General features: G+C 46.5%; 1 protein-coding gene across 1 annotated transcript in view; it reads left to right on the plus strand.

Annotated features, from left to right (window-relative positions):
* The window catches only part of LOC124241943 (ATP-binding cassette sub-family A member 17-like), a 94639-nt gene extending 83990 nt beyond the window's left edge, over positions 1-10649 (plus strand). The window contains exons 26-30 of the mRNA XM_046666338.1: positions 7736-7923; positions 9019-9189; positions 9469-9659; positions 9802-9875; positions 10380-10649. Of these exons, the coding sequence (XP_046522294.1) occupies positions 7736-7923; positions 9019-9189; positions 9469-9659; positions 9802-9875; positions 10380-10649 (894 nt within the window). The remainder of the gene's footprint in view (positions 1-7735; positions 7924-9018; positions 9190-9468; positions 9660-9801; positions 9876-10379) is intronic.
* The last annotated feature ends 3178 nt before the right edge of the window (positions 10650-13827 follow it).

The following is a 13827-nucleotide window of genomic DNA, read 5'->3' on the forward strand; positions in this document are numbered from 1 at the left end:
TTTCTTATCTACACACACTATCCTTGCCTGAGCTTGTTCGTTACTCCAAGTCCCATTATCTTCTGTTTACTGATGTCTCCCCAGTAGCTACGTCCCCAGCTCAACCCCAGTCCTGTGCTTCAGACCTGCATATACATACCTTCTAGATGGCTTCACTCAGACATCTCCTATTTTAAATTGAACTTCTTATGTATCCCTCAAACCTGACCTTCCTGGAGTCTCTACTTCAATTACTGGCAGCACTAACTCAATGAAACAATTTCTGGACGCCTGATACGTGCCAACAATTGTGTGAGGCCTAGTGATTCTCATTTGCAAGGAGCTCATGATCCTGTGAATGAGCCATTGCCTTGCAGTGAGGAAGGTGTAATAACAGAGGTTGTGGTCAGTATACAGCAGATTCAATGAAAGGCATATGAAGAGACCACACTACAGAGGCATAAGCAAAGTTGTACTATTTGCAGCACAAACCGTACTATTGCCAATAAGTTTATCAAACAAGCTTCAATGTCCATGACTGAAATAATGTTCAGAGAGAAAGCACAAGAATCTACACAGGCTAGTTCCAACCTCTTAATTACCATTTTCTACGATCTTTTGGTATACATAGCTTGGTTGAACAGTTATAACCAATATAAGCTTCTTCAGGCTATGAAACACTTACTGTTAATTTAATTTTTTATTATTTAAAAAATTATGGACAAGCATCCTAGTAATGGCAAATTAGGTGACTCTGGCACACTTCCTAGTGATAATAACTAGAAAAATTTTTTAAACCAATTTTTAAAGACTCTCTTTGAAGACTTCAGAGAGCTAACAAGATAGTGAAGACTTATGAGCCAGGAGGTCGGAGGGACAGGCTCAGGGAGGTGACCAATTCAAGCCTGGATGGCTGAGAGCTGAGTGTTGCTCTTGATGCTGAAATGACAGGCACTGGAGTTCAGGGTGAGCGCCCTGGGCAGGGGGATGCCTGGCAAATGCATCCTTTCTTTGAGTTGGGACTCTTAAGGGCTGTACCACAGGGATGAACTATACTTACACAAGCTCATACAAAGATTGCAAAACAGGTTGGACTCATATCAGTCCCTAAAATGGAACTGATGTGATCCTAAATCGCTAATGCTTCCAGGCACCTGGCAGAAGCAAATGTAAATCTTCTCTGGTGGAAGATGATATCATCCTAGGCCTCAAATGATTTCTACAAACAGTTTTGCAAAATTCGCACCCCCCCCCCAAATAATTTAGAATGAATTGTGGAGAGTCTAAAGGGTATAAAATATATAAAGTGAGGTAAGAAATATTGTGGTATACCTTCAAGACAGCCCTTAGTAATTTACCCACGTCTTAGTATTCACACCCTTGAGTAGTCCCCTCCCATATTGTACGAAAGTTGGTCTGTGTGACCAACAGAATACTGTAGAAGAGATGGTATGTCACTTCTGAGATTGCGTTATAAAAGACACTGCAGCTTCTGTTTTGGGTACAATCTCTCCCTCACATCACTCACTCTGGGAGAAGCTCACTGCCATGTCATGAAGATACTCAGGCAGCCCTATGGAGGGGCCCATGTGGTGAGGAACAGTCAGTGAGTACCTGAGGCCTGCCAACAACTATGTAAGTGAGCTTGGAAGCAGATCCTCCAGCCTTCAAATGACTTCAGGACCAGCTGAGAGGTTAAGAGCAACCTCATGAGAAACCCTGGCCGGGACCACCCAGCTAAGCTGCTCCCAGATTCCTGATCTGACCCAGAGAAAGCATGAAACAATAAATTACAGCTAAATTTTGGAGTAACTTGTTATGCAGCAATATTTAACTAATTGGATACAGAGGATACTGTGAGAAGGTTTAATATATGTATAATTGAAGTCCCAGAGGAAAAGAGACAAATATGAAGCAAAGCAGTATTTGAAAAGTTAATGGCTTCCTGCACAGCAAAGGAAACCATCAACAAAATGAAAAGGGAACCTAACAATTGGGAGAAGATATTTGCAAACCAAAAATCAGATAAGGGGTTAATATCCAAACTATACAAAGAACTCATACAGCTCAACAACAAAAAAACTAACAACCCAATTTAAAAATGGGCAAAAGATCTGAACAGAGATTTCTCCAAAGAACATATACAGATGACCAACAGGCATATGAAAAGATGCTCAATATCATTAGCTATCAGGGAAATGCAAATCAAAACTACAATGAGGTATCACCTCAGTCCGGTCAGAATGGCTATAATTAACAAGACAGGAAACAACAAATGTTGGAGAGGATGTGGAGAGTTGGGAATCTTTGTACACTGCTGGTGGGAGTGCAAACTGGTGCAGCCACTATGGAAAGCAGTATGGAGTTTCCTTAGAAAATTAAGAATAGATCTACCATATGATCCAGCTATTCCACTGCTGGGTATTTATCCAAAGAACTTGATAACGCAAAGGCATAAAGATACCTGCACCCCTATGTTCATTGCAGCATTATACACAATAGCCAAGACTTGGAAGCAACCTAGGTGCCCATCAAGGGACAAATGGATAAAGAAGATGTGGTATTTATATGCTATGGAATACTACTCAGCCATAAGAAATGATGAAATACGGCCATTTGTGACAACATGGATGGACCTTGAGGGTATTATGCTGAGTGAAATAAGTCAGAAGGAGAAAGTAAAACACTGTATGATCTCGCTCATAAGTAGAAGATAAAAACAATGACAATCAAACACATAGCAATGGAGAATGGATTGGTGGTTACCACATGGGGGGGGCGGGGCAAAAGGGGTGATTAGGCTCACATGTGAGGGGATGGGGATGGGCTATAATTAGTCTTTGGGTGGTGAACATGGTGTAATCTACACAGAATTCGGAATATATTATGATGTACATCCAAAAGCTATATAATGTTATACTCTAATGTTACTGCAATTTAAAAATTAATTAATTAATTAATTAAATTTAATCTACCATACAGAGTTTACAAAAGAGATCACTATTGCTCCTGGCCAGGCAGAGGACTTACCAAATACATCACAATAATTGAAAACACTTAAAGGCCACCTACAAATAAAATCAACTTAAAATGAAAAAAAAAAAGAAAATTAATAGCCATAACTTTCCAAAATTTGTGAAAGACATTGAATTACAAATAAATAAAGCCCCATTAACCCTAAGCAGGATAAATTAAAAGAATTAAATCCCTTAGAACATTGTAGTAAAACTGCTGAAAAATAAACCAAAAAGAAAATCTTAAAAGGACCCACTTTCAAAGGAGCAACAATTAGACTTTCAGCTTACTTCTTAACAGAAACATGAAAGGCCAAAAGACAATAGAATGACACATCACAAGTGGTATAAGAGATAACAACCAACCTAGAATAATGTATCCAGTAAAACTATACTGTAAAAAGAAGGTATGAAAAAAGAGACATTTTTCAGATAAACAAAAACTGGGAGAATTGATCGCAAGCAGATGTGCGTGAAAAGAAATAATAAAGAGTAATCCTCAGGCAGAAGGAAAATTATCCCTGATGGAAGCTCAAAGATGTGGAAAGAAATGAAGAGCAATATAAAGGTAAATGTGTGAGTTTTGACTAAACAAAGTTATAGCAATAATGTCTTGTGAGGTTTAAAGTACTTATAAAATTAAAATACACAACAATAATGGTTTTAAGTCAGGAGTGGGTAAATGAAGTTAAAGTATTTTAAGGTCCTCACCTTGCTCATGCAGAAAGTAAAATTCCAGTTAATACTATACATTGCTAACTCAAAGATGCATGTTTTAGTCTCTAAGGGAACAACCGAAAGAATTGGAGGAGGGAGAGATATATATACCTTTTAGGCCAATAGAGGGAGACAACAGAAAAATGAAAAAAATAATCAATGTGACATAAAACAAGAAGTGAGAGAGAAAAAGAAACATAGAACATATGGGACAAATAGATGAATAAGATGGTAGACTTGGGGGCCAGCCCAGTGGTGCAGTGATTAAGTTCGCACATTTCGCTTCTCGGTGGCCCGGGGTTTGCCAGTTCGGATCCCAGGTGCGGACTTGGCACGGCTTGGCAAACGCCATGCTGTGGTAGGCATCCTGCACATAAAGTAGAGGAAGATGGACATGGATGTTAGCTCAGGGCTAGTCTTCCTCAGCAAAAAAAGGAGGATTGGCAGTAGTTAGCTCAGAGTTAATCTTCCTCAAAAAAAAAGAGATGGTAGATTCAAATCCAAGTATATCAGTAATTAAATTAAATATAAATGTACTAAAGAGTCCAATTAAAAGATTAAGATTATCAGAGAAGATACTCAAAAGATTAAACATAGAGTTACCAAATGACTCAGCAGTTCCACTCCTAGGTGTATACCCAAGAGAATTGAAAACCTACTTTCACACAAAAACTTGTACATGAATGTTCATGGCAGCATTATTCATAATAGCCAAAAGGTGGAAACAACCCAAATATTCATCAACAAATGAAAGGATAAACAAAATGTGATCTGTCCATACAATGGAACATTATTCAGCCATAAAAAGGAATGAAGTACTGATACATGACACAACATGATGGACCTCAAAAACATTATGCTAAGTGGAAGATGCCAGTCACAAAAGGCCACATATTACATGATTCCATTTATATGAAATATCCAGAATAGGCAGACAGGAAGTAGACTAGCAGTTGCCAGGGGCTGGGAGTATTGGGGGAAATGGGAAGTAACTGTTAATAGATATAGCATTTCTTTTGAGGGTGATAAAATGTTCTAAAATTGATTGTGACGATGGATCTACCATTTCGAATTTGCTAAAAAACATTGAATTGTACACATTCAATGGGTGAATGTGGTAAATTTGTCAACTGTATCTCAATAAAGCTGTGATAAAAAGGAAGGAATGAATGAACAAATGAATGAAAGAAAAGAAAAGAAAAAAGAGGACAAGAGCAAATGGTCCTGGGCAGATCTTCCATCAGCCTTATTGTCATCAGTCATCCATCCAACAGATATTTACTGAGGCTTACATGGAAGAAAGTATTAATCTATTCCATAGACTCAGATGATAAGAAATGTTACATTTCTTTATATTATTTAAAATCAAACAATATCCACCTGCAAGGCCCTTATCCTGCCCAGGCTGGCAAGAAATTGGATTTCAGTCTTCCTGAAACCCATCTGCACATTATCTCCCAGCAGTCTGTGAAAATTCATAGTTAGAAATACGGAATTTAAATATAGTTAACTCTGCTCCTCTGTTTCTCTGTTTTCTCCTAGAAATCTCACATGAGTTAGTCTCATTAGAAAACTCTAACAAAACTGCATCCTTGTTCTCTCTCTCTTTGTGAGATTTCTGCTCACCACCATTTGTCTGTATGAATATTTTTAAGCATTCTTTCGTATTTTCTAAAATACATTCTTATCAGAATCTGCTGATATGCCAAGAATCAGCAGTGATTTCTGAGAGTCCACATGCATTACTGTCAGAGTCACTCACTGCCTCAGAATTATTTGGCTCTATTGTGGGGCCATCATTGGTCCGTGGTGCCACTATGTGCTAAACAGGGCTCCTTGGCCATCCTAGATGAGTCCTCATGGCAAAAGATTTACTCCAAACTCAGGTGTGTAAGAAATGTCACATTTCTTCATTTTCGTTGAGTCAAATTACAACATTTTCAAGCCTTCTATCCAAAAATTGGTTCAAGAAATAGGAAACCCATACAGACCAAAAGTGGAGATAAAATTGAAATAATGGTCAAAGATCTACTCCTTCTTGAAAGAGTCTAGGCTGAAAGGGATTGATGGCCAAGTCTACCAACCACCACCAAAAAGATAATTTCCTTCTCGTATAACCCCTTCAGGAGCATAGGAGAGAAGATGGAGTGTTACCCAACTCATAAGTGATAGTAAAATCAGTCAAGGACAGTACCCGAAATGAGCCAGAGGCCAGTTTCATGTAGGAACATAAGTACCCTAAATAAGACTTTAACATTACAACTTCAGCAGTATACTGAAAGAGTAAAAATTATGATCAAGTCAGGTTTAACCCAGAAATGTAAGTAAGGTTCAACAGTAGAAAATCCACCAAAATAAATCACTACCTTAAGAGATGAAAGGAAAAAAATATTTACCAATGGATGCTGAAAGACCATTTGATAAAAACTCAGTATCCACTCATGATTTAAAAAAACTTTTTAGCAAACTGGAAATAGAAGAAACATTAGGTTAAAATCACTTGATAAAGGCAGTCTACCAGAAATCATCATATTTAATAGTGAAATATTTGAAGCATCTTTATGCAAGTCATCTGTGTTTTTCTTCTCACCAGTTCCCTCTGGCCTGGTGACATCTGTCTTCAGGGGAAGCCCCAGTCTGGGAATCCAAAGCCATGCCCTTAATTGTGTGATGTCCCTGCAAACGTTCTTCTCTAAGCAGACACTCCAAGTGGTTTTCCGGTTTGCACCCTCTCTCCAGATGGTGGAACCCAGAGCTGTCCAGCTGCTTCAATGGAGAGGAGGAAAAGGGAAGGAAGAACATTGATTATTTTTCAAAAATGGTACCCTACCATCTCCATCATCCACCCTAGGGGAGCACTTGAACATGGGCACAAACCAGGGTGCTTTGCTACAATTTGATAATGGCGAAAATTTGGAAAAAACTCATATGTGCCCGAACAGCTAAGTAAAATCTAGAAACTGTCCCTGGATGACTAAGTAGCAGTTAAATTGAGTTGGAGTAGGTCTCTATTTACTGACCAAGGAAGATCTTTAAGACATAATGTTGTGTTAGAAAAACAAGTTGCAGAAAAGTAGATACAGTATGATACTATCTGGCAAAAACAACCCAAAATTGGTTCTCTCTGAGGAGCAAGAAAAGTCTGTAGGTGGGGGCCAGCCCAGTGGCCGAGTGGTTAAGTTCACGTGCTCTGCTTTGGCGGCCCAGGGTTTTGCTGGTTCGGATCCTGGGCATAGACATGGCACCACTCATCAAGCCATGCTGAGGCAGTGTCCCACGTAACAGAGCCAGAAGGACTTATAACTAGAATATACAACTATGTACTGGAGGGGCTTTGGGGAGAAGAAGCAGGAGGAGGAGAAGGAGGAGAAGGAGAGGAAAGGAAGGGGAGGGGGAGGGGGAAGAGGAAAAGGAAGAGGAAGAAGAAGAAGAAGAAGAGGAAGAAGAGGAAGAAGAAAAAGATTGGCAACAGATGTTAGCTCAGGTGCCAATCTTAAAAAAAAAAAAGTAACATTAAAAAAATAAAAGTCTGGAGGTGCACACCAACCTGACCACACTGGGCCTGGGGCAGGCCCCTGATGAGAGATTCCAGTAACCTTTGTATGACTATTTTACAAAGAATATCTATTCCTGGATTACAGGTCTCATGGAAAATATTTTTAAACAGGAAAAAAATAAAGCATCTTCTATTGACTGGACACTTGGAAGGTGACAAGAGGTAGGGAGGTGCTGGGCACTGAGGTTTCTTGCTAGGCAGGCAGGAGGAAGGGTGCCAAGTAAGTGCTCCAGCCCCATGTACACCCTTTCACAGACACCACCAGCAAGCGCCATATCCCAGGCTCCCTAATGTCGCTGTCGTCCCACTCACCCCCACAGCACGTCTGTTCACATGGCAAATGTGGGTATGCACAGAGCAAAGGCAGGAGCCTGGGCTGGGGCAAGGCCAGAGCAGGTGTCCGAGCCCCTGCCCAGTTGGTAGTTTTCCTTCTGATGTGCCTCCCTCTCTGGCTGTGTTCCAACCCCAGGTGCGGCAGCATGTCGGCTACTGCCCCCAGTTTGATGCCCTGCTGGGCTACATGACGGGCCGGGAGATGTTGATTATGTACGCCCGGCTCCGGGGCATCCCTGAGCACCACATCAGTGCCTGTGTGGAGCAAATTCTTGATGACTTACTCATGTACATGTATGCGAATAAGCTGGTGAAGACCTACAGGTGAGATGTGGGGCTCCCTTGGCCCTTCCACCTCCAGTAGTAGGAGTGTGCTGACACTTCTCAGTGCTGGGGTGTTGGGCAAGGCCCATCAGCTATGGACTTGGGGTAGCTGTGCCGTCCGTGCCACTGAGTGGAATAGTAGGGAGGTGGCCTCGCTGCCCCATAAGAATGGGTCAATGGCCTAGGCTGCCCTGAGGTACTGCTTCCTTCTGGTCCTGGGCAGTTATGTGGCTGAGGACAAGCAGAGGGCACCACAAGGTTTATTGTCCTGGCAGAGTAAGGACAAACCTTTCTTTCTGCCACTTCACAAAGGGCTTCTGATTTTTGGTAGGCCTGAATTTGAAGCACACATTACCTTTTCCTGCTGTGTCTGAGACATTTGAGCTGCTGCTGTTCTGCTCAGAAGCCTGGGAGTATTCCTGTCTTATGTTGCTAGTGATAGTAACCCAACTCCAATTAGCTTAAACAAAGCGAAACCACACGTTGCTGGAGTCCCAGGACTCCCCTCGAGTGGTGCACAGTGCCCCTTGGAGGTTTGCGCCAGTACCCCGCTCCCAGGATTGGGCAGTCCGAGGTGCCCAAGGGTCAGATGATGCTGTGCTTTGCTCTTACTTCTCTGTTGACTGCAGTTTCAAGGAAGTTTTTGTGTTTCCTTGCATCTTTTTATATTATTAAGATTATGATAGTTTACAACCTTGTGAAATTTTTTCCTTGCATCTTTTGAAGATTAAATGAGTCAACATTTGCAAAGTGTAGAACAGCGCCTTGCACATTGTAAATGCTATGCGTTCGTTAAAAGAAAGTTAGCTAAAATGATCCTGTGCCCTTATCCCCAACACACAGGAGCCCTCAAAGAAGGCTCAGTGAACATGTGCTCACCCTGAACTGATCCCTGGGTCCAGCAGAATGGTTTATATGCTGATTGGACAGCCAAGTCACAATGTCCCCCTGGGGGACTATGGTGGGCCATGTTACTAAAAGCACCACCGGGGGGATGGAACACTTTCTGAACAGAGAACAAAAAGTGGGGAAGGGTTGGACTATTGGAGATTGACAATTGCTATTCACCCTGACATTTTCTCCCTCGGCCCGCAGTGGTGGCAACAAGCGGAAGCTGAGCACTGGCATTGCCCTGCTTGGAGAGCCTGCGGTCATCTTCCTGGATGAGCCATCCACTGGCATGGACCCTGTGGCCCGGCGCCTGCTCTGGGGCGCTGTGGCAAGAGCCCGCAAGTCTGGCAAGGCCATTGTCATCACCTCCCATAGGTAGAACCGGGGTCTCTGTAGGTCAGTGGAAGAGCTGAGATGAGGCTGTGGGAGGGGTGGGCTAGGAGGGGCTACTTGGACAGAAGACCTGTCAGCAGCTGGTGCAGAGTCTGTGAGGAGAGTCCCCAGGCTCTGCCATGTGGGCTACACTCTGAGCTCGGGAGTCGGGAAGAGCCTGATTTGGGCATCAACACCCTCCCATCTGCACGGGGCTTTGCCATGGAAGGCAGGCATCAGCATCCCCCAGCCCTGTGTCAGGCCAGCACCCTCTCTCCCCAGCATGGAGGAATGTGAGGCCTTGTGCACCCGGCTGGCCATCATGGCACAGGGTCAGTTCAAGTGCCTGGGCAGCCCGCAGCATCTCAAGAGCAAGTTTGGCAGCGGCTATGCCCTGCGGGCCAAGGTCCACAGTGATGGGCAGCAGAAGGCGCTGGATGAGTTCAAGGCATTTGTGGACCTGACCTTCCCAGGTGTGTGATGCTGAGCAGAGGGTGTCTGTGCCCCACCCCTGCAAGTCCCATGTCCCTGATCCCTGGGATGAGGGCCAAGATTCTGTAGGCCCAGGCCACCCTCCCCTGGCCCTCACAGGGACATAGTCTCTCCTTTGTACAGGCAGTGTCCTGGAAGATGAGCACCAAGGGATGGTCCATTATCACCTGCCCGGTGATGACCTCAGCTGGGCGAAGGTGAGCGCATACTTGGGCATCGGAGGGAGCACACCTCTGTTCTTTCTCTTTGTTCTCTTTTCGAGTGGAAGTCAGTCAGTGCTGCTGCAGTTCCTCTCTGATGTCTCCATGGCAATGTTCATGTGGACTTCATAAAACTTAAGATGTTTGAGCTGGAAGGGACCTCAGAGATCAGCTTCTCCCGCCCCCTCATTTCACAGAGAGAAGCAGGGCCAGAGAGGGGACGCACATGCCCAGCATCACACAGCAAGCTAGGGACCCACGCAGGGCCTCTGCCGTCTGGCACTGTTCCCACTCAGGGTCCCTTTCCCTGAGATCACAGACAGCTAAATTCCATAGAACTGACTTCTTGGGAGGTGCTCTGGGGGCAGCTGAGAGAGGGATGGGCATTTTGGGGGCCTTCTCACAACCCCAGAGGTCCTCTGTCTTTCCACCCTCTGCTGCCTCCTCTCCCCTCCCCTCCCCTGTGCACATTGTCCACAGCGGCCTCCTCCCTTCCCACAGGTGTTTGGCACTCTGGAGCAAGCCAAGAGCAAGTATATGTTGGATGACTACTCAGTCAACCAGATCTCTTTGGAGGACATCTTCTTGAGCTTCACCTGCCCTGTGCCCCCAACTCAAGGGGAAAACAAACAGGGGCAAACAGAGCTGGCAGACTCCTCATCACCATCTCTTCCTCCCTCCAGATCTCCCTCCAGGCCTCCCTCCCGACCTCCTTCCCGGCCTCACTCCCGGCCTACCTCCCTACTTCCCTCAAAGAATGTCTTGCTGTAATAAAGAGTTCCTAGTGCCAGGTTAACCCAGATGCATACAGCCTGTCATGGGCTGTAAGAAGCACAGAGGCAACTTGTGGACCCAGTGAGCTCAGCTCAGGGGCAGAGGGGTGAGAGTGGCTCTCACCAGATTGAGGCCACTAGCCTTAGAGGCCTGGTGGGAAACCCAGGTGTGTTTCTGTGGAAAAAGATCCTGTTGAATCCCACCTGGGTGGCCTGTGGCTTCACTGAGACCTGACCATGGAAGCAGCCTCAGAGAAATATCTGCTGTGTCCTCTCAAGGAGCAGTGGCCTGGGGGTGACTGTGGTTGTAATGATGCTATACTTATGAAGGTAGGAAAGAACAAATTGATGAGTTTGCTGGCCTAAGTCACAATTTTTCAATATTTAAATATTTGTATTTGTGGGGCTCCATTTGCTCTCTGCCCTGGTGGCTGCAACTGTTAGGCATGAGCCTGCATGTGATCCTACATCAACCCATGAAGTGGACACGATTTTTAGCACCATTTCCCAGATGAGTAAGCTGACACTTAGAGAGATTCAGCAACTGTCCACGATCAACAGGTGGTAGAGCCAAGATTTGACTGAGGCATAGGTTCTCAAAGTGGGGTTCCTGACCAGCAGCATCTGTATCATCCAGAAACTTGTTAGAAATGCAGATTCTTGGACCCCACTCCAGACCCGTTGAATGAGAAATTTTGGGGGTCAGGCCCAGTGATCTGTGTTTTAATGAGCCCCATATTAATAGGTACTTCTGATGCAGCTCAGGTGTGAGAAGCACTGAGCTAAGGCCTGTGTGCTCCAGACCATCACACTGGCCAGCCTGTGAGTGTGTGTGGATGTGGCTGTGTACTTTTGTCATGAGGACTCTCTTCTGAGACGTGCCCTGTCAAATAGCCTTTCTTTGTCCAGTGTGGTCACACTGGCCCCTCTAAAGTTGCCTCAGCTCCTCCTCTGCAGGTAGTTCTCTCCCTCTGTTCTCAGCCAAGCTCTCAGAAAGTGGTGTCAGCTGTCCCTCCCCACACGTCCTACCTCCTGTCACCACTCACCCAAAATTACAGCATTACCACATCCTAGGCTGCCGCATGCGCTGATTTCTCCATCCCTTTTCCATGTGACTGCTCTGCTTTCTGCCCCCTTCTGATGAAAGCCCCTCCCCACTGTGTCTGGCTCTTCTCGTCCCTCCACAGCCCTTTCTCTGCCTCCTCTGAAGGCTGCTCTTCCTTTCTCTCTGAATGGGGGCATGCCTCAGGATCCCAGTCTACTTCATTTTTCCTTACTCTCCCCTCTGCACCCTGCCACCCTTGAATATCTTTCTCATTCACCCTCAGGCCTTCAACTGCCATCTTATTCCAGCCAGGGACTTCCTAAATTCCTGACAATCTAGACTTTTCCAATGAGTTCTCTCACCTTCCTGAAACCCAATGGGAAATGGGCTCTTCTCACGCCTGCTGGGAGTGGCTCATCACTGGGCTGGCCCTAGGGGCTATTACTGCCAGGGGTGGGGGTCCGGGGGCGGGGGAGGAGGGAAGGCATGCTGCAGCATAGCTAAAAGAAGAACAGCTGTTTCCTGAAAAATAAGAAAACTTTACCTATGAATAAAAGAGTGCTAAGGACATAAAGAACAAGACAGAGGACAACTGGGGGACTTTGAGTGAACAGAGATGCTGTTTTGGACTCCACAACGTAGTCTCACAGGAGTGAGAGCGGTGAATGACAACTGGCTCATTCTTGAGTCCAGTTTATTAGTCCCTTCAAGAGGTACCAAATCTAACAGGGCAGAGCGTACTGTAACAAAGTAACACTGCAGGGGAGGAAGACAACAAAGTAACAAATGGGGAAACAGTAACCAATGGAAACAAAGGCTGAGACAGGATAAGAAATCTGACGGATCCACTGTGGATTCCTCCCCCTCCTTTTTTCTTGGAACATGGGACATCTGGGGAGCAAGCCCCAAGCTTGCCCAGCTTTATCTACCCTGCTTCCTGTGTACATCACCCCTGCCCCCTCCTCCATTCCCAACTTCCAGGGCCTCAGCCCCTTGTCTCCTTGGGACCACTGAGACTCATATCCCGTGTTGTGATCATGCATTTACTTCTCTGTCTCCTGCTCCAGACTGGCATGGAGCCTTGCCCCAGTGCCAAGCACAGACCAAGTACCTGAAGGGGTTCAGTGAGCACGAGGCATGGGGGGACAGAGGAGAGAAGACAGCTGATTGAGGCATAGGGGGAGGCGGGGAGGAGAGCTTTGACCCAGATTTCCTGGTTTCTCCGGGAAAAGCCATCCTGTCCTCCTCCATCAAACACTTCTCCCAGGAGATTGCATTTCTTTCTTCATCAGAATGTCTCACGAAAGAGTTGGGATTGGAGCTGGTTCCTGGAAGAGAGGCTGGGTGGGCACTGCCCAATACCTGAAGAAACGGGATGCACAGTTGTGCTGGCAGCGGCCAGTAAAGCAAGCAGGTGTGCACTTCTATTTTAGGAAGGGCTCCCAGGTGGCAGTGAGGAGGAGACACTGGGACGCACAGGGGTCCGAGTGAGGGTGAGGGCTTGTCCTGGAGCAGGGACGGAGGAGGGGGTCCAGGGTGAGCCACTTTTCATAGGAAGAAAGAGTCAACATGCTGGCAGAGTCAATGAAGATTTCGAGCCACCCCACTCTCTACCTCAGCATCTAAGCCAACAGTGGCTCGGCCACCGAACCAGGGGTCTCCTCGCCCGAAGCACGGGCGCTAAGCAGGGCGTGCGGCCTTGGGGTGAGTGCCAGACGTCCCGTGCGGCCTCGGCGAGGCGCCAGCCGCGGAGGCCGGCTCGCCTGCGCCCACACAGAAGAGCCGGTCGAGGCCTCCGCTGCTCCGCGCCTTCCGCGAGACCTCGGGCCGGAGGCGCGGCCGGGCCGTACAGACCTTCACTGACAGCCCACAGCGCGCCATGGGTTCCAGCCGCCCGGTACTCTGCGGCCGAGTCAGCGGCGAGGTTCAAGCCCTAAGCACCCGCGGGCCGAGCAGACCCCGAGACTCCTCTGCCCGCCTCGAGCAGCGCTCCTCCGGGACCCCGCCCCGGCCGAGGAGGCGGGGCGGCCGCGCGGGCTTCACCAGTCTGCGGCCTGCGTTCGAATTCGCGTCCTGGCGCGGCCAATTGTGAGCGCCCGGAGCCGGCAGGGAGGGCGGGGCCGAGGCGGGG

This window comes from Equus quagga, chromosome 7 (genome assembly GCF_021613505.1).
Source record: "Equus quagga isolate Etosha38 chromosome 7, UCLA_HA_Equagga_1.0, whole genome shotgun sequence".
Taxonomy (NCBI): domain Eukaryota; kingdom Metazoa; phylum Chordata; class Mammalia; order Perissodactyla; family Equidae; genus Equus; species Equus quagga.